The sequence below is a fragment of the Triticum urartu genome, chromosome 2A (assembly GCF_056163025.1).
Source record: "Triticum urartu cultivar PI428250 chromosome 2A, HENAU_Tu73, whole genome shotgun sequence".
Taxonomy (NCBI): domain Eukaryota; kingdom Viridiplantae; phylum Streptophyta; class Magnoliopsida; order Poales; family Poaceae; genus Triticum; species Triticum urartu.
Window position 1 is genome coordinate 542,044,089 of NC_141874.1, and position 26,646 is coordinate 542,070,734.

General features: G+C 42.3%; 2 protein-coding genes across 2 annotated transcripts; both read right to left on the reverse strand.

Annotated features, from left to right (window-relative positions):
- Nucleotides 1-4,417: 4,417 nt before the first annotated feature.
- On the reverse strand, nt 4,418-7,798 carry LOC125538677 (ran guanine nucleotide release factor, putative (Mog1/PsbP/DUF1795-like photosystem II reaction center PsbP family protein)). The gene is made up of 8 exons (XM_048701946.2): nt 7,291-7,798; nt 6,853-7,153; nt 6,730-6,765; nt 6,499-6,636; nt 6,241-6,327; nt 5,957-6,004; nt 5,800-5,876; nt 4,418-4,858 (listed from the first exon to the last, which is right to left on the reverse strand). Exons 2-8 carry the CDS (start codon nt 6,925-6,927, stop codon nt 4,711-4,713), a joined length of 609 nt encoding a protein of 202 aa, XP_048557903.1. The 5' UTR covers nt 6,928-7,153; nt 7,291-7,798; the 3' UTR covers nt 4,418-4,710.
- A 628-nt stretch (nt 7,799-8,426) lies between these two features.
- On the reverse strand, nt 8,427-13,212 carry LOC125538676 (NAP1-related protein 1). The gene is made up of 10 exons (XM_048701945.2): nt 12,958-13,212; nt 10,791-10,913; nt 10,637-10,687; nt 10,320-10,391; nt 10,134-10,247; nt 9,981-10,042; nt 9,736-9,796; nt 9,516-9,572; nt 9,381-9,419; nt 8,427-8,849 (listed from the first exon to the last, which is right to left on the reverse strand). The coding sequence occupies exons 1-10, from the start codon at nt 13,078-13,080 to the stop codon at nt 8,790-8,792; spliced, it is 762 nt and encodes a 253-aa protein (XP_048557902.1). The 5' UTR covers nt 13,081-13,212; the 3' UTR covers nt 8,427-8,789.
- Between the last annotated feature and the right edge of the window lie 13,434 nt (nt 13,213-26,646).

Sequence of the window (26,646 nt, forward strand, 5' to 3'; positions counted from 1 at the left end):
TCTTCATAATTTATTACATGGAGCTGACTGTTGTTTCTTCTTTTTCTTTAGGAGTTAAGGATCTATTTCTGAGGGGACTCTACGTATTACCGGACATGGTTCCATCGCCAAGAACAATCATCGAGTCCGCCTAGCACATTGTGTCTGAGGGAATTATGCCGCCCTGAATGAGGTTGAAGCAGTCTTACTGGTTGTGCCACCGAGACTCAGATTTTTTCCCCTCAAAGCACAAGGGTTGCACCTGCTGTATGAAGATTTACTCAACATCCAGTTTTGTAGTATTAACACTAGATTTTTAGTTTTGATTTGATACATCTCAGTTGCATAAAGGAATGAAAATTTCTGTCATTATCGGATATGTTGTACACGACTTCCTAGCTTTAAGTAGATAGGAAATAGACCTTTATTTAATTTCACTTGTTATCTGCACATGGCAATTAATTTGGATAGGACCAGTTTCTGCATTGTGTTAACATTCTTATTAGTAGCAGTGATTTCTGTAGCCGGTCCAATGATGCCCCCACGTTAACCGACATGATCTCACGCTAAAGGGAGTGACTATACATACAACTTGCCAAATTATCTTCAGATCAACAGCCTAAATCTTGTTCATTTTTGTTTGTTGCATTGCCTAGGTTCCTATTGGAGGAGGCTACAGGCTTATTGATATTCCAATGAGCAGCTGCTTCAACAGCGGCAAAAACAAGATATTCATGATATCTCGGTTCAAATCAGCCTCTTAATTAATGTTCACATTCTCCGCACGTACCTCAGCGGGGGATCAGTTTCACTGATGGATCTGTTGAGGTAATTCTCCTCGGCTTATTGATTTAAACACAACTTATTTACGATCTTCATGTTTGTTGTCTTGGTATGTTGACTGACTAAATCACAACATTGACCGAGATTTCTTTCTGCAACAAATAGGTATTGTCCGCAATGCAAATCCCTGGGGAGGCACTAGATGGTTCACTCGAACAGCGGATGTTGTGAGAAAATTATCCGGGTGCTTGATGTCAGAAGTGTATATAGGAGCTCTGGAACCTCCTGCATGACAAGGTCACTCGATGATGTTGTGTTTACCCATGAGAATGAACCTGCTAATGCTCCCCTCACAAGTGGAAGTTTCTTGAAAGAAGGTAAAGTGGTGCAGAACTATTTCCTCTCTTCTATCTTGATGCAAATACTTCTGTGATTTTGGTGCCCCAACAATGCAAGTCTTCATTTGATTCACTAGCTATATATAGAAAGGTTGTTTTATTAGTTGTTTCAAGGAACCCTTGTTTTAAAGTAACTGCCATTTCTTTTCTTGAATACGCACGACAATGATGCAAACATCATCATCCTGAGATGTACTAACTACTATACTCATTCAAGGGAGTTCTGCTCTTTTGCTTACTTGGAACGAGGTTGGCATCGCTTGATAGAGCCACTGCTATCATCCTTTTATTTGCATGTCACTAATATATTATTTTGAACTAATGTGTTTTGCTAATGTAGATTGTATCAACTGCTATGATTGAAAATATATATTGGTAAAAGCATCCGTCTTATAAGGTACTCCCTCCGTGAAGAAATATAAGAGCATTTAGATCACTCTCTTTTATTTCTTTTTGTCGATGCACATTGATTTGTTTTTGGCAATGGCAAAATGCTCACATATGTGGTTCTAAGTACATGCCAGTGCACGGCAGTATCCAACATGCATAATATTTTGCTTAGGAAAAATGCTTATTTTAAGGTGCATGGCAGAATACAATATGCAGATTCAAAATATTTATATATATTTGCCCTTTTAGAGTACAATTTATATTTAGACTTTTGATAATAACTAAATAATCGCACAACAATGGCCTCATGGAGCACTTATTAGAATATACTGGTAGCATGAATACATGAAAATGTGATTTGTGCCAAGAGAAAAGTCATTATATTTTTGTGGCACATTTCTGTTAAAAGTTAAAGCTGTAACTCAGGTACTTTTCTTATCGGAGTCAATTGCATGAACACTAAACATGTCAAAACCGAGCAGTGTATTGACTACTCATTCTGTATTACACAAGGGAACATATACTCCCTCGGTTCCTAAAGGACTAGATACAGAGCGAAATGAGTGAATCTACACTCTGAAGTATGTCTACATTCATACGTATGTAGTCCCCATTGAAATATCTAAAAAGACTTGTACTGTATTTAGGAACAGTGCGAGTACACATCACTCTTACATGATGAGCCTGGAGACAAAACCATCCAGTCATTTGTCTTCTAGCAAGTCTAGGTTCTGTGCGGGCCAAGCGGATGCGCGCAAGTGATACACATTTGATTGACGCCGTTTGTTTACCGACTCAGATTGTCTTCGGTGATGCCCCTACGATCTTTCTTCCAGAGCTTTGCAACAAAAGAGTTTTATTTGTCATTCACGTGAGTTCTACTGATTTTTCCATATCAGAAAAGGCAGATGGTGTACATCTAAGTTAGTTTGGCAAACTTAGTTAATTTTACATTCAAAAGTTAGCTTGGCAAACTAGCTTGATAAGGTATGCCCGGCTTCGGTAAGCAAGGGATGACGGCGGCGTGCCTTCGACTCGCTCCAGTGTTTGTAGTCATCACTAGATGGTCCACAGACATGGTTGTAATTTTTATTACCTCTCTTGTTATTTGTACCGTCATGTTTGAAGATGAATAGATTGGAAGTTTCTTGAAAAAAGAAAACTATAGAAAGGTAATAGTGTAATGGATATAAATGACCATAGTGTGGGCAACATGTCATAGCTATGCCTGGATATAACAACATGGAGATTGCTAATTTAAGATCAATCTTCGGTGTAGTTTTAGGTCCGTGTGGTTGGTGATCAAGCTGGTAGATTTAGGATCTGACTTGTTGTACAGTGGTGTATATTTCTAATAAATAATACCTGACCATGCTTTTATTAAATTGAGCCCCTTAGCTGGCGAATGATCACCACGAGGTTCTGGCATTTACGACCGATTTAGCGAGCATTTTTAGTTTGAACTGCAATTGTTTGATCTCGTCTCAAGACTAAAATTGTCATAAAAAGGGTTTGCTTGCCATCCCTCTCTCAGCGCCTGGTCGCAAGTTGGCTTTTATGTATTAAATTTACAAAGCTCATTTCCCATCAAATTGTGTCAGGTATCAAATTTGTGATCCTGCTATAAGTTACATAGGTTTTACAGATATTAGGCAGACGTATTGTTCATAATGGCCTTTTTAGTTCAACAACATTCATGTGAATTGAAATTAGCTTGGGAATTATCTAGATATTTTACTACGCAACTAAATTTCGTCTTGCAATATTTTGTACTGCAATTAGATTTATAGTGTTTTATTATAGAATCACGGTCAATCCAGTTGCAGTGCTAAATGTTCATGTTGGAGCAGTCGAGAGTGCGATACGAGCCATCAGCAATAGTGATCCAAGTATCGAGAATTGTGACGGTGTGGCAACTGGGAATTGCGTCATCTGGTATTAAAGGAGAGAGCTCCAGCGAGAAATGTCCCGCTACGGCGGGAAACCAAGTGGGAAGGAGAGGGTCCAACATGAAAAGGGAAGAGTGCGTAGTGGGGGTAAGTTTTCTGTGTTGGGACAATGTATTGGAGATAACATGGCAGATAGTCCGGACAACCATATTTCTGTCCCACATACGGGCTGGTTTTAGGAAGGCCGAAATGTCCGGATGGTTGAATTTTGGGCGACGCCCGTTTGATGTCCGGACATGCCCGTACATATGGAAGAAAAATAAGGTTCACCTTGAAGACGATCTTATTAATTTGTTTAATTCATTTATATGCATTGTAGCTCATAATAACGCACGAGCATTCTACCAGTATACTATCGTTTGCCAGATTCTGATGTAGAATTCAACTCGTTCTTCGAACCTTTCCATCATTTTGACCTTTTATTGTCTATCTAAACATGCATGATCAACTCAGAAAGAAAAGTTTGAACCATAAACTGAAGTTACCATAAAAATGAAAAATTTGAACTTCTGATGGCAATTGCAAAATTTAAGGGAGCACAACCATGCAGCTCATTATCACACAAACTGACTCACAAGCAAGGAGATTGTGATCTGCGCGCCGAGCCTAGTTGGATGATGGCATGAACTACTTAGAGAGTAGACCCACAGCTTTTGTGGGTCGTATTTTCGTTGGACATCATGGTTCACATGTTTGCCATCCTTATATATCCTTGGTGCCAATCAGAGTGAGTGGTCAAGAATACATGTAACTCATGAGAGATGAATATTGCAGGCCATACAATGCACAGACCACAGAGGGTGTCTTTCCACTCTGAAGCACTCAAATGGATCAAAACATCTCGAATCTCTATACCCAAATGGTTCGTGTTTAACTTGATAGAATCAAGATATTTTGAATTCAGAGTTGAGCTCTCTGTACTTTCAATGCCCCATGATGAGACATATGCGGTCTTTATCAATGAAATAGCAAGTACTTCATTCAATTCAAGTAATTTCTAGTAGAAGCTAACATGATATATTGAACTTCGACTAGGGTTCTTTGGATGACACTACATATGCCAAGTGATAGCATTTTCAGCAACAAAAAAAAGCTACTCTAAAGGACAATTCAGATACCAGTTTCTCTCAAGGAAAGTACATTCCCCAAACACTCTTGCAGAACACTTTTCTAGAACCACTCTAGCATTGAGATGTCATACCCTCTCTACTTCAACCGCTGCCATTGAAAAGGTTCCAATCATGGACATCGAAGTTCATGACTGCGAGTCTGAAGACCTCGGACATTGGCAAGCATCCTGCCTGTTCTGCGGGCACTGCTGGTCCAGCTGCAACGGCCTGAGCACTTTCACTCAAAGGACTGAAATAAAAATGACAAAAATATATCATTCAAGGGGCAGCCCAACATTGGAGAAGTGGGCAGCACAAACATAATACTTTAGCATAAAAATCAAGGCATCAACAACCTAGCTAGTCGTTTAATTTGGATATGAAAGTTCATACTAATTTTGCTTACTTTGACTCAGATCTAATACGACTATCTCTACATTACTTGTGATGCATCATTATGCCGTGTCATCTGCATTTTCAACTGAAAAGAAATCTAATTTTGGCATTTTGTTCTCCCCGCGGTACTATTATAGCATTCAACATGACTAGCCTAGGTAGAAAACTGAAGGAACTAACTGAGGGCTTGAGCTAGAAAACTGAAGGAAGTAACTGAGGGCCTGAGCACAACAGGCCATCATCAGGAAAGTAATTATTTTCTTCATATTTAAATTTTAGTTCTGCCATTGACCATACTACTACGATATACAATCGTATTCAACGTGCCTAGCTTAGATAGAGAACTGACTGAAATATTTGAGCACAGCAGGCCTATCGTTCTGTATTTATAAAGATGACAGAGACAAAGGAGTTTGAAAAAACTTATGACTAGTAAGCATAATTGTTACTGCATAAGAAGTTATTGATCGTCATTCAAACATGTTGATATATATCAGACTTATATGCAAGGAAAGCTTGTATCAAATACTCCCTCCGTCCCACAATATAAGACGCTTTTGGAAGCTAAACTAGCTTGCAAAAGCGTCTTACATTGTGGGACAGAGGGAGTAATACATAGTTCTCCTAAGCACATCACTGGATAATAATCAAGTCATACAAAGATTAAGTGATTAACAAATGACAATGAATAGTACTAGCTATTCCATATCTAAATAAGAAACAAAAAAATATATAGGATTGCTTTTAAAATCCCGTTAATCATAGAAGTATGTCATACTGGTGTACTCAGCTTACTTTATCAACAGCGGCTCATATGCGGTGATAACTACATCAGTTGCTGCATTCTTGAGACGTATGTTTGCTAAGTACAGCTGCAAAGGTAGCCCAACGCTCAGTTGAAAAAACAAGCATTAACTGTTGAACCATAATTCCAAGGGATGGGTGTACTCACCCGAACAATGTTCTGTGCTTCTCTGCCTTGCCTCCCTTTTGAAACAGCCTACAGATGCCGAAATCAAGCATGAGATCCTTTAAGTACATTTTATTCACTGCCAGTGCGAAGTGGCCATCATATAATGAATGCCAAGGAACAGAAATATCAAATTATGAGACTGAGCTGACTTGTGCAACTAAAGGTATCATATCCAGGGAAGCACAGGTGAAAACTAATCAACTGGAGGTCGATTGAAGGCAAGGAGCAGGGTAATCTGGATATGGCACAGGACGTTTGCTAACCAGCTTGCCAATTGCAGTTCCAGCCACTGCAGGTGCTTCCCCGGAACGCAGACCAGCCAACTCAACTGTACCAGAGTGCTCGACCACCTAACCGACAAAAAAAATGAGATGAGTTACCAACATGACTAAAATCCACTTGGATCGGAAATTTAACAACCGTGAGTTCATGACCATCCAATGCACATGAAGCAGAGGAATGAAACAAAATTTATAGGGCCAAGCTATTGACAGAGTGGACCAGGATGCTGCTGACATTACCAAGTTATCCCCCGCATCTTGCTCGTTGGCGACGTCGCGCAGGAACCAGAGCGCGCTGCCGCCGTCCTCCACCTCGCCCTTGAGGTCGAGCAGCTCGAAGATGAGGCTCTCGTCACGGGCGGGGTCGACGACAACTTCCTGCGTAGGCAGCAGAACCACACACATCGATCAGCACGGGAACGCCCCAACGAGCGCGCTCCAAACAACACTAAACGGGGGCACCGGACGAACCTGGTGGTCGGGGACCTCGCGAATGTTGCTCACATCCTGACCAAACCAAACAGAAACGGCGTCAGCGCGAGCAGGAGGAGGAGGTGCAAGGGATGAGTGCGAGGGAAAAGGGCGTTGCAGTACCTGGAACCGGGCGGGGAAGGCGGTGGAGATGGCGCCGCCGAAGAGGGGGCGCCTGGTGCTGCTCTCGCCGGCCATCTTCTGAGCCTCGGGGGTCCTGCGGCTAGACGGCCAAACAAGCTTCTGGAGCCTGGGAGAAGACGGGGGTGGGGGAGAGAGCCGGAGAGGGTCGGCGGGTTCGCGATTCGAGCGAGTTTTATAGGCGGCCGGGGGGGGGGAGGGGAGCGAACTCGCCGCGCGTCGATGCTACGCCACCGCGGCTGCGTGGATGCTACGCCGTGCCAGCGGTTGCTCCGCTTCCTTCCTGCAGCCAGGCAGCCAGAGCATGGTTTTTTTTTAAAAACAAATTCGGTTTCCGCAACCAAAATTGCTTAAATCAACGGAACGCCTCTATTAACCGGTAACGGGGTCAAACCGGAAAAAAAAAAAGAGGCTCGATACCTGGAGCGCTGAGGCGTGGACGTGGGGAGACGGAGCCGAGTGGCGGCGGAGGCGGGATGGTGCGCCGCACGCGGAGACGTCGGAGGCAGGCGTCACGGTGCACGGCCCTGCCCCAGCGGGGAGGACCCTACGCCAGCTTGGTGGAGAATCAGGCGGGTCTGGATCCGTTCGGTGGGGATTAGGGCTAGAAAAGGAGTAGGGCAGAGGAGACCTAGGGTCGGGAAGGTGATGAAATGGAGAGGAGGAATCACCGGCGGTGAGAATGCCTATCAGCGGCGAGTAGGCCTCGAGATCAGTCTCAGCGCCATCCCGTGGAAGCGGCCGTACGGGGCTGAGATTTGGGGGCCAATCGGCAATACTGATCCCGGTGCTAGCGGCCGAACAAGAAAACGTCTGGATTTTGACTCCAATTCCATGATTCCGATGCCAAATGATGGTTACCAAACCAGGTGGAACTAGTAAAATTCGGTTGCGTGATCTATAACCGAATTTGTAACCAGATGCAGAACTAAGAAACCGCTGGCTTTGTTAATTGTCAGACGCCTGGAATGTTTTGAGGCGTCAGTCAATTCCGCGCAGCGCATGGCCAAAGACGGGAACACCATGAGGAGCAGCAGCGATGAGCGTTGGCTGGACTAGGACCTCTCGGGTGGAGGCGAGGAAGAAACTTAGGCCCCGTTCGGTGTCCATCCGCTTCACTGCTCCGCTCCAGGAGCGGACGGAGCTGCAGTGAAAAGTCTTGGAGCAGGCAAAACCATGCTCCGTAGATCCATGGATTTCAAGGAGCCGGCGCATTGCCGAACGGGGCCTTAATTGAGATAGCAGCGTGGTGGCAATAGGAGGTTGAAGACAAACGTGTCGACATATTTTGGGCCGTTGGATGAAGATCTAGTCCAGGGTAAAAGTGACTGGTGAAATAAATAAATAAAATAGGTGCCTGATCTATAGGCGTTCCCATCTCTTGCAAGACAGACGGGCTGTAAAATACCCTCACTCCCTGGAATAAATATACTCCATCCTTCTGCAAATGTAACACGCTCTAGCTTTCATCAACACCTCAAAGGAAAAAAGCTTTGATCAACAAACAGTTTAAAAATATGTGAATGATGGGATACAAAAATGATACTGTCGAGGAGTAACTGAAATACGGCATGAATTTTGTGCTACCATATAAGTTAAATATTGTTGACTAACAGTCATTAAAGCAACTGTATCTCAGGAAACACAGACACCTTGCATATCCGGAACTACTACATCCCACAATAACAATATACTTGAAATGCCACATATTGGAATCTGCGGGACTCCAAATGTATGAGCAGATCAAAACAAGTTCCCGCAGATCAACCTTACAATCCTACAGATCCAGCTAAGTCAAGCAACAAAACACCACAAAAGGGGACACCACCTTGCTTTTCAGTCCCCAGGAGACCCGGGATCTCCACTCTACACGCACAGGAGTTGTCGAAGCCAACTGAAATTCAGCATGAAAGAGGGCTTCACTCCTCATCATCTTCCTCCTCTTCTTCATCTTCATCATCGTCGTCTTCATCAAATCCCTACAGAAGTTGCAAAAGAATGATAAATACATGTACCAAGGAGATAAAGTGCAACGAAACTCGGCAATCAGCATCAGGCTTCATATTAAATTTATGTGCGTAGAACAAAAATAAGGCCCCAAGTGAACATCACAACTCAAACTCATTTCCGTCAGGCCTCATGAGAGCATAAAAACCTGACACAATGCCAGCTAGCAAATTTAAGGAAGTTGGGCAAAATGTTAGATGTGTAGTGCATTGCGTGCTAATGTCAACCTAAATTCCTTTTGCTGTTGGGATTAGAGCACCTGTGATGAACAGATGATGCACAGTGTCGTGGTATGAACAGGAAATACGTATTGAGAAGTCAAAAAAGCCATCAGGATAACTGAGGTGGTTATGCATTATTGCATGAGTATCAGGATATTGTACACCATTGCAAATGAACTACAAGAAGGTTATGCATTATTGCACAAGTGCACACACCCAACGAGTATCATATATACGGAAGTAATGGAAGTATGTAACTGCTGATAAAGAAAACAGGATTACCTCTTCATCCTCGTCATCTTCAAATTCATCTTCAGCCTCCTGCAATCAAAGATTCAAGGGACATGACACAAAGATCCACAATGAAAAAAAGGACCCAACAAAATAAACCACTTATATCACACTAGAAGCACTAACATTGTTAAAATACTTCAAAGGATTAGGCCACAATTCTTCCTTGATAACATCTGCCACCTGCAAGATTGGAATTTCTCAGAGAATAAATCAAGAGGAAGAATTAGAGTTCCAAATTTATGTCATTCTGTCTGCCAGACTTCAGAGCGACAAAACTTCCGATCAATTGAAACAATCCTGATTTAGCAGGATCTAAAAGCATAGGAGACACGTAATCCTATACCTCATCCATCACTCCATCAGAAAAACTTTTGTTCTTTGCATCATTGAACCAAGTGAAGAAACTGCAAAACAAAAAAAGGAAAAGAAAACAGAACATGAATCCCCTTCACAAATTTCATACTTGCATATTATAACTCAAATGGAATGATGACGTCTCTCTATGTTAGAAAGAATCATATAGTACAGATAAGGCATGAAGAAAAAATTAATAATTTGTAGCACAGAAGAAGATAAAAAAACACCAACCTCTCATCAATCAATAGTCGTTTCTCCCCATTCTCCGTGTATGCCTTTCCATTTGCAATATCCTTAATGTATTATTGGAAAACTTGTTAGATCTAATTTTACATACAGAAGCATTTTTGCTGAAGCGCTTATACGATTAACGAGGCACAGTACCATTCCATCCTTCCAATTGATGGTGGTGGCCTTCACAGTTATTTTCCCATCATCACTGAATGAACATGTTTTTGTAAGCTTTGTATCTTCAAAATATGGATTAGAAGAGAATGCCTGCCAGTTCAAGTTCAAAACATGTAAGCAAAGGGAAGGAAACCATAGCTTGTAGATGCAAAAGAAGCTTACAAGAGTAATGGAGTAGCCTGATTTAATATCTTGAAACTCATCCACATCGATAGACACCAAGTGTTTGAATATCTACAATGGAACAAAAGTGATCAAATAGTATGAGTATGGTTCCACATAATTACTCAGCAAATCTGATATAGTAATTTAGTACTCCCTCCGTCCCATAATATAAGAACGTTTTTGACACTAGACTAGTGTCAAAAACGTTCTTATATTATGGGACGGAGGGAGTATTTTATTACTTGTTGCCACATTTGATACAAATGCTAAAAGTTAAAGAGTGTAGATGCTAAACTTCCCACAAAACAATGTACCTTTTGATCATCTTCAGTCAGAAGTTCACCAAGCATAGGATGGCTTAGAAACTGCAGCGGAAATGCATGAATTAGTAAGGATGAGACTATACCAATCAGCAGTTTCAGGAAATAAACAGACGACATATAAATCAGCATAGAACATGTAACAAACCGCAGTCAACCAGAAGTCCGGAATTTCCTTGATAATTTCATTCCGTCGAGTATAAACTGGCCTGCGAACTTCATTGTACTTCTGTTCCACCTCCAAGACTTTATCACTGGCTTCCTCATTAACCTGCAGTAAATGAATCTATATAAGCTAACCAATCTTTGTAAGGTGGTAAGGCGAGGCGCTGTACCCCCGCCTCACCTTTTCAAGCACTTAAAGCGTAAGGCGACGCGACGCCTTAGACACATAAATATATAATATATGGCACTCTAAATCTGGTCAGAACCCATACTTCCAAGCTGGATCATTGCATGTAGATCTTCTCATAGGATCATTGGAGATCATAAGCATTACCAGCCACAGGATCCATCAGAGCAGGGAGAGCTGGCTACTGCGGCAGCACTGAGAGAAGGCCCAATCATCCATCAAAGAAAAAGAGAGAAGAGCCACATCACTAGAGCAACCAGATAAAGCATGTGGAAGGAGAGAAGCGGTGGTGGGGCTGCTGCCTTGTGGGTGGAGAAGCAGATTTGGGAGGAAACAGATGCGGAGGGGAAGGAGCAGCCAAGCACATCTAGCTACACTGCTGGGAGAAACAGAGCACTGGGAGGGGATGAAAGAAAGAGCAGAGGAGGGCAGGGGAGGGGAGAAGTGAGACAAGTACAGGAGCCACACATTGCTGTTGCGCCCGAGGACTGGAGGAGCTGAGCCAGAGAGGAGGAAGGGCACAGATCGAAGCCGTGGAGGAAGGAGACGCCGCCAAAGGTCGAGAGAGGAGAAGAGGAATCCCTCTCGCTTGGATTGGAGGTTCAATACTCTCTCCCTCCCTCCTCCTCATACCTATTCACATGTGAGCCAGTCTTTCCCGTGAAAATTTCTGCGCGGGCTACTCTTTCCCGCCTGGGAGCAGCCCATGGGGTGCGCCTAGGTGGCCGATTCAGACGCCCTACTGTCCAAGGCGGACACCTTATGAAGCTGTCAAAGGCGAGCTCGACGCCCTGCCATCAGAGGGCGCCCTGACGCCTTATGGGCACCATAAAAACAATGAAGCTAACTGCCTAGTAATTTAACCGCATTCAAATATTCCAGCCAGATATAGCCTGTCCATTCACAATATGTTCTTGTCACTGTAGATATTCAGGCAATAATTCTGTTTCAGAGAGACAAGAGTACTAAGCAATTAAAAGACCGTTTAATTAGCAGATAAGGTGCCTTACTCTAATAAGGAATCAAATAAATCCTTTGGTGTTTCATCATTATCTCATACATAGAATGCATAACTGTGCTCTTTACACCGAGTCCAGTTACAGAACTAAGTTTCATTGACACAAAATTTAACATAATGGAAAGAGTATGGAGCCCATAGAAACAGGAGCTAAAGCTGGTTTGGTAATATAACAGAGTGAAGACGCGCCATATTTGGTGGTAATGGAGATTGACATGTCATGCATGTTGTGAAGAAAGGCAAGATGCAGAGCAAGGCATGCGATCATTTTGTAATCCTAAAGGAAATTAACTTATTTTTGTCTGAAGAGTATAGGGGTTCTATATGTACATGGGGGTATTTAGCTGGCATTCTTGTGTTTACTTTCCACAACAACTTCAATCAAGTGAGGTATTCAAAACTTACTGTATTTTCAGACCACCAACTGTCAAAATGAATCTAAAATAGATCATTCCAGTTGTCACACACCCTGCTCTGGGAGTGCTCACAAACATTTAAGTGCACCCAAAGCTACTGTAAACGTCTACAATCCAGTGTGCATAAGCTCACGAACAAGTGATTTGAAGTATCGACAGAGAACACGGACACAGGCCACAATTCTGCAGCAGCACAAGCAGAGGTCTCCAAATATATCTACCACCACCTAAAAGTCTAAGAAGGTTCTACTAGCTCGACCCCTGGGCCTGGAGGGGAAGCACAGAATTCCAACCCAATCACCCAATACTCCTATCGAGGGCACACCCAGATCAGTCGGTCACCAAACGCTGCCTCGCGGCGAGACCAGCCCCCTCGCACATAAACAAATCGGGAGTTGAAATTCCCCTAAATTCCGCGCAGCCTTCGTCCAGACTGCTCCGAAAATGAAAAGAACGGCGCCAAAATCAAAGGCCGAGCAACCGGAGCGCGCCGCGACAGGTGTCAGCAGGCGAGAACGAAGCGACTCACCCTCTCGATCTCGTCCTGGATCTCCTGGAGCTTCTCGATGGAGAGCAGTAGGGCGTCGTCGATGCTGTTGCCCTCCTCCGCCTCGATCCTCGGCCTCTTCCCCTTCTGCTCCGCCGTCGCCATCTCGATAAAACCCTCCGCGAGCTCTAGGGTTTTAGCCTTGGGTTTCCGGGGAAGGCTTGACTTGACTGGCTGCGCAACCACTGCTGTGGGGAGCGAGGAGAGTTCTAATTGGGCCTCATCTTATGGGGGCCGCGTGTTCGCGGTGCATTTTTTTACGCGAGCTGTCGGCTTTATTGTTCTAAGAAAAAAACGTTCAGTGGTATTTTGCCCTAAAAAAGGGCAGCTGGTGCCTCAAACAAAATGAAAGATTGGAGAATACAAACGTTTAAAATTCATGTTATGAAAAAAGAGTAAAATTCATTTTACACCTGAGCTTTGGACTACAGGATTGAAGTTCTCAAAAAATCTATAGAATGCATTTAGATACTTTTTTTTTCTTTTGGCGTTGAAAAGTAAAATACTCTTATCTTCGCATTATCCGCACCGTTGCCGTGAGATGCAAGTTCACAACCCTAGTCTCTCGGCCGAAGTTGTCATTTTTTATGTCCCCCCCCCTCCCACCCTCTTATTTTCATCTTTGGTGTCGGGGGCGAAGAGTTTGTGGATATGCAGGTTTAGAGATTTTCTAACATATTTGATTTACGTAGTGAAGGCAGGTTCACAAAAATCACGGCTCTATAGCCTCATGCTGCCAATGCTATGGCTAACATTGGCGACAACCAATATTGTGGTGTTTGGGTCCCAAAGATCGATTTCCCTCCATCTTGAGACGTGGGATTGTAGATTTCAGCTTCTAACATATTGGTTAACTTTCACTACTATATTTGCAGATGGTGCGGTATTTTATGGTTAACATTGTCGATAATGAAGACTTTCGGCTGTTTAGGACCCATAGATTGATTGCCACTAATATTGTTGTGTCATCCAACACTTTTGGCATGTCTTGACATCGTGGCCAAAAATGATGTCAAGTGTACTTTGGTCATTGGCTCTTGTGCACCTCGGTTTTTTTTTACAAACACGACAATGAATCATCAGTTGACAACTCCATTTACAAGAGGCATGTACCTAGCCACAACACTTATTATCGCTTATCTGTTGAGGTGGACAACTTGTGCGTCTTTTCAAAAGACTATTAGTCCAGTTTATGCCAGTTTGATCTTCTACCGTTTCGTCACTAGTCATGGTTCAATGCCAATATGCAAGATGTAAAGCTAGAGATGATGACATTGAAGAGTCTTGATGTGACTTTTAGTTTTATCATGAATCTTTGTGGCCCATTTTTGTTTTATCGTGTTAGTACCCCATCAATCCATTCAAAGGCATCACCTGCAAAGTCCTACATGTTTTTAGACAATGTAGAAATATACGGTACAATACACGATATCCATTGTATGTAAAAGCCATCATGGTGGTGTATATTACTACTTGGGCATTATCGAGACATTGTCCGCAATGACAGAAATTGAAAAAATTGGAGGGTCACCATCCCACACACAAATGAGATGACCCTCACCATGCTTACCTAAAAAACAGGGTGCTCTATTGGCCTCTAGGACAGTGATTAAAACTAACACGTGAAAAAAAATCAGTAAAGGAATTAGCATTCTTCATATAGTTGTCCATGGACCAAAAGAGCTCAACTCATAAAAGCATATCCAACAGATGACCAGAAATTTGGTCCCATGAAGATGGTTGTAGGTGAGGAGAGATAAGTTCTTTTGGCACAAGAAAAGTTCTTGCTTCTTCAGATGACCTGAAATTGGTGCCCTAGAAATATGCCCTTCTTCTCTACTCCGCAATTGCATACTATTGAAGTAAATCACAAGATGCCATTTAAAACTTTGCAAGATAACAACACAAATAACCAAGCACATATCAAATTCAAGTTCAAATACACATAATTCAAGCATCTTGCATCACAAACATAAAAAAAAGGTGCATAGAACATGAATGCATAGGGCTATCAAATATCATTGCCACAATTAACATCACTAGTGCTTGCATTCTCTCCATTGGCACCATTGCGACTCATGCATCCTATGTCACCCATGTATCCTCCCATGGCACCCATGCCTCCACCCATGAATCATCCAAATCCTCCAAACCCTCCCATGGAGCCTCCCTTAGACCTCATCACTAACACTTGATCGCGGCAAAGCTCCAAGTATGGTCCCGCCTTCTCATTAAGAGAAATGGTGTCCATGAACATGATTCTTTGCTCATTTTTAATGCTTTTAATTATTTATTCAATGGACACCTTCCTAACCTGTTGTAGGGTAGAACGCTAGATGCCCGATCTTTCACGGAATGGAGGGGATCCTACGAAGAACACGAGGGAAAACACGAGAGGAATCACTCAAACCAACAAGATTCGATTACACATGTGCTAGATCCTCGAAACACAAAGAGATACACGATCCACGATCAACAAAGACGATATAAGGTAAAGTTCTTCTCCGTGAGGAGGTCTTGAGGGTCTTCCCGTTAGGGGTCTTGAATCCGCTTGGGGATCTTCTCCATAGAGGTCATGAACTCCAATGGAGAAGTAACCAAGTGGATGAGCAAAGATCTATCTCTCAAATGAGCTAATCCTTTGCTAACCCTAGAAAGAGGGAGGAGTAGTATATATAGTCTAAGTGGACGAAGGGGTACATGGGCCTCGGCCCAACACGCGTTCAACACACATGCGTCGGACGTCCGATAGTCACCGGTCGTCCGAAGGCTCGTGAGGGTCCGGACGTCTGGTACCTGTCAAAAGTTCGACGTTTCGGCTCTGGTTAGGTTGTGCCGTCGTCTGGTCGGGGTCGACGTCCGAGACGTCGGTCGTTCGGAGGCTTCCATACTTTCGATGTTTTGGCTCGGTGATGGTGGTGTCGGTCGTCCGGGAGCTGGGAGGTGTCGGACGTCCGATCGGCGTCGGTCGTCCGGTCACTGGAGCGTGCGCAGGCTGGGACTTAGCAGGTTGGCTGATGCTCCAGGCGTCGGACGTCCAACAAGTCTCGGTCGTCCGGTGGTTGGAGATTTCCCCGTAGCTCTTCTTCTTGTTCCTTGTACTTGGTGTCCTCGCCGTCTTGTCCATTGGGTGTAGCTGATCCGTGGCCTTCCTCCAAATACCTGATCACACATAGGGTCTTCGCTTGAGGCAGTAACCATGTCTCATATGTAGAAAGTGGTAGTTCAGATAAGAGCGAGTTCACCTTATCTTTGATAGCCTTTGCTCGAGCTCATGTCATTGGTCTAAGTGGTGTCGTGGGATATGTAGGTAGGTCCATGGGGATTACCTTGGGATGCTCCGCATCATCTCCCCCCCTAGGAAAGATCCGACCTCGGATCGAAAGCTTCATCACCATGGTAGGGACAGACATCTTTGACATTAAAGACGTCGCTCATGTTGTACTTGTCGCGCGGGAGGTCAATCTTGTAAGCGTTGTTGTTGTAGCATGCTAGCACCTTGAAGGGTCCATCGGATCGAGGTATAAGCTTGGATTAGTTTGTTGGGGAAGCGGTCCTTGCGAAGGTGTAGCCACACAAGATTTCCAATCTTGAATATCATGGGTTGCTTGTTGATGTTGAGCTTGGTCGCAAGTCGTTGTACTTGGCGCTCGATGGTGTGCCTTGCATCTTCATGCATCTTCTTGAGATAGTTCACTCATGCACTTGCGTCCATATTGATGTGCTCTTGTAGTGGTAGAGGGAGAATGTCTAATGGGGACAACGGGTTGAAGCCGTAGACGACCTCGAAGGGAGACTTGCCGGTAGTCGAATGTCTTGCGCGGTTGTAGGCGTACTCGGCGATGGGTAGACACTCCTCCCACTCCTTGATGTTCCTCTTGATCAACACGCATAGTAGAGTGGAGAGCATTCGGTTCGTCACCTCCGTTTGGCCATCGGTTTGAGGATGGTATGCCGAAGAGAACAAAAGCTTGATTCCGAGCTTGGCGCATAATGTCTTCCAAAAGTAGCTCAAGAACTTGATGTCGCAGTCCGAGACAATAGTCTTTGGTACTCCGTGTAGGCGTAAGATTTCCCTACAAAAAAGATTTGCAACATGTGAAGCATCGTCTATCTTGTTGCATGGAATGAAATGAGCCATTTTAGAGAATCGGTCCACAACAACAAACACGGAATATTTGCCGTTACGAGTTCTAGGCAAACCAAGCACAAAGTCCATACTAATATCTTCCCATGGGTGATATGGAATAGGAAGTGGCATATAAAGGCCATGAGATTGAGCTTTAGACTTAGCTTATTGACATGTAGAGCATCGTTTGGTGAAGCGTGAGACGTTGCGGAACATCTTGGGCCAAAAGTAGTTCTTCGATAGCGTAGCAAATGTTTTGTCACGTCCAAAGTGTCCCATTAGTCCTCCTCCATGGGATTCTTACAAAAGTAACAAACGAAGAGAAGACTCGGGAATACATAGTTTGTTAGCTCTCATAAGATAACCATCTTTGATGAAATAGCGTTCCCAAGATGTATGCGTAAAACATTTGGCATAAGGAATAGCAAAAGTAGGATCATGCACATACAAGTCTTTTATGTGCTCAAAACCAATGACATTCAATTCAAGTTGGGTAACAAGCATGCATGTACGGGAAAGCGCATCCACCACAACATTTTCCTTACCTTTGGTGTACTTGATGACATAAGGGAAAGACTTAATGAATTCACTCCACTTAGCATGACGCTTGTTCAACTTAGTTTGACCCTTAATATACTTAAGTGTTTCATGATCCGTGTGAAGAATGAACTCATGAAGACGGAGATAATGCCCTCAAACATGCAAGACTCTCACTAAAGCACATAGCTCTTTGTCATAGATGGGGTAGTTAAGTTGCGCTCCGGAAAGTTTCTCACTAAAGTAAGCTATGGGGCGCTTCTCTTGCATTAACACACCTCCTATGCCATAACCGCTAGCATCGCAATGAATCTCAAATGGTTTATCAAAGTTGGTTAATGCGAGCAAAGGAGCATGTGTAAGCAAATTCTTAAGCTCATTGAATGCGGTATCTTAAGATGGTCCCCAAACAAATGGTGCATTCTTCTTACTCAAAGCATGTAAAGGAGAAGCAATGGTGTTAAAGTCTTAAAGAATCTACGATAGAAACTGGCTAGGCCAAGGAAACTTCGCACCTGTTGCAAATTGGTTGGTTGAGGCCAAGTTTTAATAGCATTGATCTTGGATTCATCTACATGAACACCCTTAGAAGAGACAACCAAACCCCAAAAAAAAAGCTTATCAACACCAAAAAGTAATTTGTCCATATTATCATTAAGGCGCTCTTTCCTAAGGGTTTGCAACATGATTCTAAGATGGGAGACATGTGTTGGGAATCGTTGCATGGAAAAAAAATACTACACACACGCAATGATCTATCCATGGAGATGCATAGCAACGAGTGGGAGAGTGTGTCCACGTACCCTTGTAGACTGTAAGTGGAAGCGTTTCACAACGTGGTTGATGTAGTCAAACTTTCTTCGCGATCCAATCAATCTAATACCGAACGTACGACACCTCCGCGTTCTGCACACGTTTAGCTCGGTGACGTCCCTCGCCTTCTTGATCCAGCAAGACGTCGAGGTAGTAGATGAGTTCCTCAGCACAACGGTGATCGTGAAGTGATCTCTGCAGGGCTTCGCCTAAGCACTACGAAAATATGACCGGGGGTGTAAACGGTGGAGGGATCAGGCGCCACAAATAGCTAACAATTGATTTGATGTGCGCTAGGCGCCCCCTTCAGGCGCCCCCTTCCCACATATATATAGGTGGGAGGGAGGGAGGAGCAGCCATAGGAGGTGCCCAGGTAGGAGGAATCCTACTTGGAGTCCCTCCCAAGGCATGCCCTCCCCCTGCCATATATAACCGGGGGGAAGGAAAGAGGGGGGGAAGAGGGAAGGAAGTGGGAATCCTAATCCACACTTTCCTTTCACTTACCCCCTTTCCTTCTCCTCCTAGGCCGGGCCATATGGGGGGCACACCAGCCCCTTGTGGCTGGTGTGTTTCCCCTCTTGGCCCATAAGGCCCATATCTTTTGCTGGGGGTGCCCGAAACCCCTTTCGGTGACCCGATAAGTACCCGGTACCCCCCCCCCAAAAAAACACTTTCGGTGTCCGAATACCATCGTCATATATATCAATCTTTAACTCTCGACCATTTAGAGACTCCTCGTCATGTCCATGATCTCATCTGGGACTCCAAACAACATTCGGTCACCAAATCACATAACTCATATAATACTATATTGTCATCAAACGTTAAGCGTGCGGACCCTATGGGTTCGAGAACTATATAGACATGACCGGGACACCTCTCTGGTCAATAACCAATAGTGGAACCTGGATGCCCATATTGGCTCCTACATATTCTACGAAGATCTTTATCGGTCGAACCGTTATGACAACATACGTAATTCCCTTTGTCCATCGGTATGTTACTTGCCCGAGATTCGATCGTCGATATCTTCATGCCTAGTTGAATCTCGTTACTGGCAAGTCTCTTTACTCGTTCCATAATACATCACCTTATGACTAACTCCTTTAGTCGTTTGCTTGCAAGCTTATGATGTGTATTACCAAGAGGGCCCAGAGATACCTCTCCGATACTTGGAGTGACAAATCCTAATCTCGATCTATGCCAACTCAACAAACACCTTCAAAAATACCTGTAGAGCATCTTTATGATCACCCTATTATGCCATGACATTTGATAGCACACACAGTATTCCTCCGATATACGGGAGTTGCGTAATCTCGTAGTCGAAGGAATATGTATTTGACATTAAGAAAGTAATAACAATAAAACTGAACGATCATTATGCTAAGCTAGCGGATGGGTCTTCTCCATCACATGATATTTGTTGATGTATTCACACATGTATTTAAGTTTTCGATCAATACAATTCTATCATGAATAATAAACCTTTATCATGAAAAAGGAAATATAAAATAACAACTTCATTATTGCCTCTAGGGCATATTTCCTTCAGTCCCCCACTTGCACTAGAGTCAATAATCTAGTTCACATCACCATGTGATTTAACACCCATAGTTCACATCGCCATGTGACCAAAACCCAAAGAGTTTACTAGAGTCTATAATCTAGTTCACATCACCATGTTGTTAACACCCAAAGAGTACTAAGGTGTGATCATGTTTTGCTTGTGAGAGAGGTTTAGTCAACGGGTCTGTCACATTCAGATCCGTATGTATTTTGCAAATTTCTATGTCTACAATGCTCTGAATGGAGCTACTCTAGCTAATTGCTCCCACTTTCAATATGTATCCAGATCGAGACTCGGAGTCATCCGGATCAGTGTCAAAGCTTGCATCGACGTAACTCTTTACGATGAACTCTTTATCACCTCCATAATCGAGAAACATTTCCTTAGTCCTCTTTAGGTACCTAAGGATAATTTTGACCGCTGTCCAGTGATCTACTCCTAGATCACTATTGTACCCCTTGCCAAACTCATGGCAAGGCACACAACAGGTCTGGTACAAAACATGCCATACTTTATAGAACCTATGATTGAGGCATAGGGAATGACTTTCATTCTCTCTATATATTCTATCATGGTCAGGTTTTGAGTCTTACTCAACTTCACACCTTGTAACACAGGCAAGAACCCTTTCTTTGACTGATCCATTCTGAACTTCTTCAAAACTTTATCAAGGTATGTGCTTTGTGGAAGTCCTATCAAGCGTCTTGATCTATCTCTATAGATCTTGATGCCCAATATATAAGCATCTTGACCGAGGTCTTTCATTGAAAAATTCTTATTCAAGTATCATTTTATGCTATCCAGAAATTGTGTATCATTTCTGATCAACAATATGTCATCCACATATAATATCAGAAATGCTACAAAGCTCCCACTCACTTTCTTGTAAATACAGGCTTCACCGTAAGTCTTTATAAAACCATATGCTTTGATCACCTCATCAAAGCGTATATTCCAACTCCGAGATGCTTGCACCAGTCCATAGATGGATCGCTGGAGCTTGCACACTTTGTTAGAACCTTTAGGATCGACAAAACCTTTTGGTTGCATCATATATAACTCTTCTTTAAGAAATTCATTAAGGAATGCAGTTTTGACGTCCATTTGCCAAATTTTATAATCATAAAATGCGGCAACTGCTAACATGATTCGGACTAACTTAAGCATCGCTACGGGTGAGAAGGTCTTCTCGCAATCAACCCCTTGAACTTGTCAAAAACCTTTTACGACAAGTCGAGCTTTGTAGATGGTGACATTACCATCGGCGTCTTCTTCTTCTTGAAGATCCATTTATTCTCAATGGCTTGCCGATCATCGGGCAAGTCCACCAAAGTCCACACTTTGTTCTCATACATGGAACCTATCTTAGATTTCATGGCCTCAAGCCATTTATCGGAATATGGGCTCATCATAGCTTCTTCATAGTTCGTAGGTTCATCATGGTCTAGTAACATGACTTCGGGGACAGGATTACTGTACCACTCTGGTGCGGAACATGCTCTGTTCGACCTACGAGGTCCAGTAGTAACTTGATCCGAAATTTCATGATCATCATCATTAACTTCCTCTCTAGTTGGTGTAGGCATCATGGGAACAGATTTCTCTGATGTGCTACTTTCCAAGTTGAGAGAAGGTACAATTACCTCATCTAGTTCTACTTTCCTCCCACTCACTTCTTTCGAGAGAAACTCCTTCTCTAGAAATGTTCCATTCTTGGAAACAAAGATCTTGCCTTCGGATCTGTGGTAGAAGGTGTACCCAATTGTTTCCTTAGGGTATCCTATGAAGACGCACTTCTCCGATTTGGGTTCGAGCTTATCAGGCTAAAGCCTTTTGACATAAGTGTCGCAACCCCAAACTTTAAGAAACGACAGCTTGGGTTTCTTACCAAACCACAGTTCATACGGTGTCGTCTCAACGGATTTAGATGGTGCCCTATTTAATGTGAATGCAGCTGTCTCTAATGCATAACCCCAAAACGATAGTGGTAAATCGGCAAGAGACATCATAGAACATACCATATCTAATAAAGTATGGTTACGACGTTCGAACACACCATTAAGCTGTGGTGTTCCAGGTGGTGTGAGTTGTGAAACAATTCCACATTATTTTAAATGAAGGCCAAAATCGTAACTCAAATATTCGCCTCCACGATCAGATCGTAGAAACTTTATTTTCTTATTACGACGATTCTCTACTTCACTCTGAAATTCTTTGAATTCTCCAAATGTTTCAGACTTGTGTTTCATTAAGTAAATATACCCATATCTACTTAAATCATCTGTGAATGTTAGAAAATAACGATACCCCGCCGCGTGCCTCAACACTCATCGGACCACATACATCGATATGTATTATTTCCAATAAGTCATTAGCTCGCTCCATTGTTCTGGAGAACGGAGTTTTAGTCATCTTGCCCATGAGGCATGGTTCGCAAGTATCAAATGATTCATAATCAAGTGTTTCCAAAAGTCCATCTACATGGAGTTTCTTCATGCGCTTTACCCTAATATGACCTAAATGGCAGTGCAACAAGTATATTGCACTATCATTATCAACTTTGCATCTTTTGGCATCAATATTATGAATATGTGTATCACTACGATCGAGATGCAATAACCCCCCCTCTAGACATACTTTCAAGATTGAACCCAAAGCTAAGCACTTCTCCCATTGCAAGAAAAACGAATCTAGTTGGCCAAACCAAATCAATAGTTCAAAGAGACTTGCAAAGATATCAAATCATGCATATAAGAATTCAGAGGAGATTCAAATAATATTCATAGATAAGCTGATCATAAATCCACAATTCATCGGATCTCAGCAAACACACCGCAAAAGAGTATTACATCGAATAGATCTCCAAGAACATCAAGGAGAACTTTGTATTTAGAATCAAAGAGATAGAAGAAGCCATCTAGCTACTAGCTATGGACCCATAGGTCCGAGGTAAACTACTCACGCTTCATCAGAGAGGCAATGATGTTGATGTAGAAGCCCTCCGTGATCGAATCCCCCTCTGGCAGGATGCCGGAAAAGGCCCCTAGATGGGATCTCACGGGTACAGAAGGTTGCGGCGGTGGAAAAGTGGTTTCGTGGCTCCCATGGATGTTTTGGGGGTATAAGAGTATATATAGGAGGAAGATCTTGGTCAGGAGGTCTACAAGGGGCCCACAAGGTTGGGGGCGCGCCCTACCCCCCTTGTGGCCGCCTCGTGGCTCTTTCGACTTGCACTCCAAGTCTCCTGGGTGTCTTCTGGTCCAAGAAAAATCATCGCGAAAGTTTTATTCTGTTTGGACTCCATTTGGTATTCCTTTTCTATGAAACTCTAAAACAAGGAAAAACAGAAACTGGCATTGGGCTCTAGGTTAATAGGTTAGTCCCAAAAATCATATAAAACAACATATTATTGCATATAAAACATCCAAAACAGATAATATAATAGCATGGAACAATAAAAAATTATAGATACGTTGGAGGCGTATCAAGCATCCCCAAGCTTAATTCCTGCTCGTCCTCGAGTAGGTAAATGATAAAAACAGAATTTTTGATGTGGAATGCTACCAAACATATTTTTCCCATGTAATTCTTTTTAATTGTGGCATGAATGTTCAGATCCGTAAGATTCAAAACAAAAGTTTAATATTGATATAAAAACAATAATACTTCAAGCATACTAACAAATAATTATGTCTTCTCAAAATAACATGGCCAAAGAAAGCTTATCCCTACAAAATCATATAGTCTGGTTATGCTCCATCTTCATCACAAAAAATATTCAAATCATGCGCAACCCCGATGACAAGCCAAGAAATTGTTTCATACTTTTGATGTTCTCAAACTTTTTCAACTTTCACGCAATACATGCGTGAGCCATGGACATAGCACTATAGGTGGAATAGACGGTGGTTGTGGAGAAGACAAAAAGAAGGAGATAGTCTAACATCAACTAGGCGTATCAATGAGCTATGGAAATTCCCATTAATAGATATCAATGTGAGTGAGTAGGGATTGCCATGCAATGGATGCACTAGAGTTATAAGTTTATTAAAGCTCAAAAAGAAAACTAAGTGGGTGTGCATCCAACTTGCTTGCTCACGAAGACCTAGGGCAATTTGAGGAAGCCCATCATTGGAATATACAAGCCAAGTTTTATAATGAAAAATTCCCACTAGTATATGAAAGTGATATCATAGTAGACTCTCTATCTTGAAGACCATGGTGCTACTTTGAAGCACAAGTGTGGTAAAAAGGATAGTAACATTGTCCCTTCTCTCTTTTCTCTTATTTTTTTATTTGGGCCTTCTCTCATTTTTTTGTGGCCTCTTTTTTTAATATATTTTCGCCCGGGGTCTCATCCTGACTTATGGGGGAATCATAGTCTCCATCATACTTTCCTCACTTGGGGCAATGCTCTAATAATGAAGATCATCACACTTTTATTTACTTACAACTCAAAAAATTACAACTCAATACTTAGAACAAAATATGACTCTATATGAATGCCTCCGGCGGTGTACCGGGATGTGCAATGAATCAAGAGTGACATGTATAAAAAATGATGAATGGTGGCTTTGCCACAAATACGATGTCAACTACATGATCATGGAAAGCAATATGACAATGATGATGTGTGTCATAATAAACGGAACGGTGGAAGGTTGCATGGCAATATATCTCGGAATGGCTATGGAAATGCCATAATAGGTAGGTATGGTGGCTATTTTGAGGAAGGATATGTGGTGGGTTTATGGTACCAGCGAAAGTTGCGCGGCACTAGAGAGGCTAGCAATGGCGAAAAGGTGAGAGTTCGTATAATCCATGGACTCAACATTAGTCATAAGGAACTCACATACTTATTGCAAAAATCTATTAGTCATCGAAACAAAGTACTACATGCATGCTCCTAGGGAGATAGATTGGTAGGAAAATACCATCACTCGTCCCCGACTGCCACTCATAAGGAAGACAATCAATAAATAAATCATGCTCCAACTTCATCACATAACGGTTCACCATGCGTGCATGCTACAAGACTCACAAACCTCAACACAAGTATTTCTCAAATTCACAACTACTTACTAGCATGACTCTAATATCACGATCTTCATATATCAAAATAATCATAAGGAATCAAACTTCTCATAGTATTCAATGCACTTTATATGAAAGTTTTTATTATATCCCTCTTGGATGCTTATCATATTAGGACTAATTTTGTAACCAAAGCAAATTACCATGCTGTTTAGAGACTCTCAAAATAATATAAGTGAAGCACGAGAGTTCATCAATTTCTATAAAATAAAACCACCGCCGTGCTCTAAAAATATATAAGTGAATCACTAGAGCAAAATTGCCTAGCTCAAAAGATATAAGTGAAGCACATAGAGTATTCTAACAAATCACGATTCATGCATGTCTATCCCAATAGGTGTGTAGAGCAAGGATGATTGTGGCAAACTAAAAATCAAAGACTCAAATCATACAATACGCTCCAAGCAAAACATATATCATGTGGTGAATAAAAATATAGTCTCAAGTAAAGTTACCGATAGACGAAGATGAAAGAGGGGATGCCTTCCCGGGGCATCCCCAAGCTTAGGCTTTTTCACATCCTTGAACATTACCTTGGAGTGCCTTGGGCATCCCCAAGCTTAGGCTCTTGCCACTCCTTATTCCATAGTCCATCAAATCCTTACCCAAAACTTGAAAACTTCACAACACAAAACTTCAACAGAAAATCTCGTAAGCTCTGTTAGTATAAGAAAATAAATCAGTTAGTATAAGAAAATAAATCACCACTTTTGGTACTGTTGTGAACTCATTCTTTATTTATATTGGTGTAATATATACTGTATTACAACTTTTTCATGGTTCATACCCCCCGATACTAGCCATAGATGCATCAAAATAAGCAAACAACACGCGAAAAGCAGAATCTGTCAAAAACATAACGGTCTGTAGCAATCTAGATATTTCGAATACTTTTGTTACTCCAAAAATCCTGAGAAATTAGGAAGGCCTGGATAATTTGTTTATAAATCCTCTGCAAAAGAGTCAGTATTTTATCGCACTTCTGTTAAAAATGAAAACTAATCTCCTGGACGCAAAAGTTTCCGTTTTTCAGCAGGATCAAATCAACTATCACCGTAAGCTATCCCAAAGGTCTTACTTGGCACAAACACTAACTAAAACATAAAACCACATCTAACTAGAGGCTAGATGAATTATTTAATGCAAAACAGGACCTAAAAGCAAAAACAAGAATAAAATTGGGTTGCCTCCCAACAAGCACTATTGTTTAACGCCCATAGTTAGGCATTGAGATTTCAATGATGCTCACATGAAAGACAAGAATTGAAGCACAAAGAGAGCATCATAAAACATATGACAAATAAGTTTAAGTCTAACATGCTTCCTATGCATAGGGATTTCATAAGCAAACAAATTATGAAGACAAGCAAAAACCACCATATGCAAGGAAGAAGAAAGAAACAAGAGCAATCTCAACCTAACGAGAGGTAATTTTGTAACATGAAAATTTCTACAACCATATTTTCCTCTCTCATAATAATTACATGTAGCATCAAAATCAAATTCAACAATATAACTATCACATAAA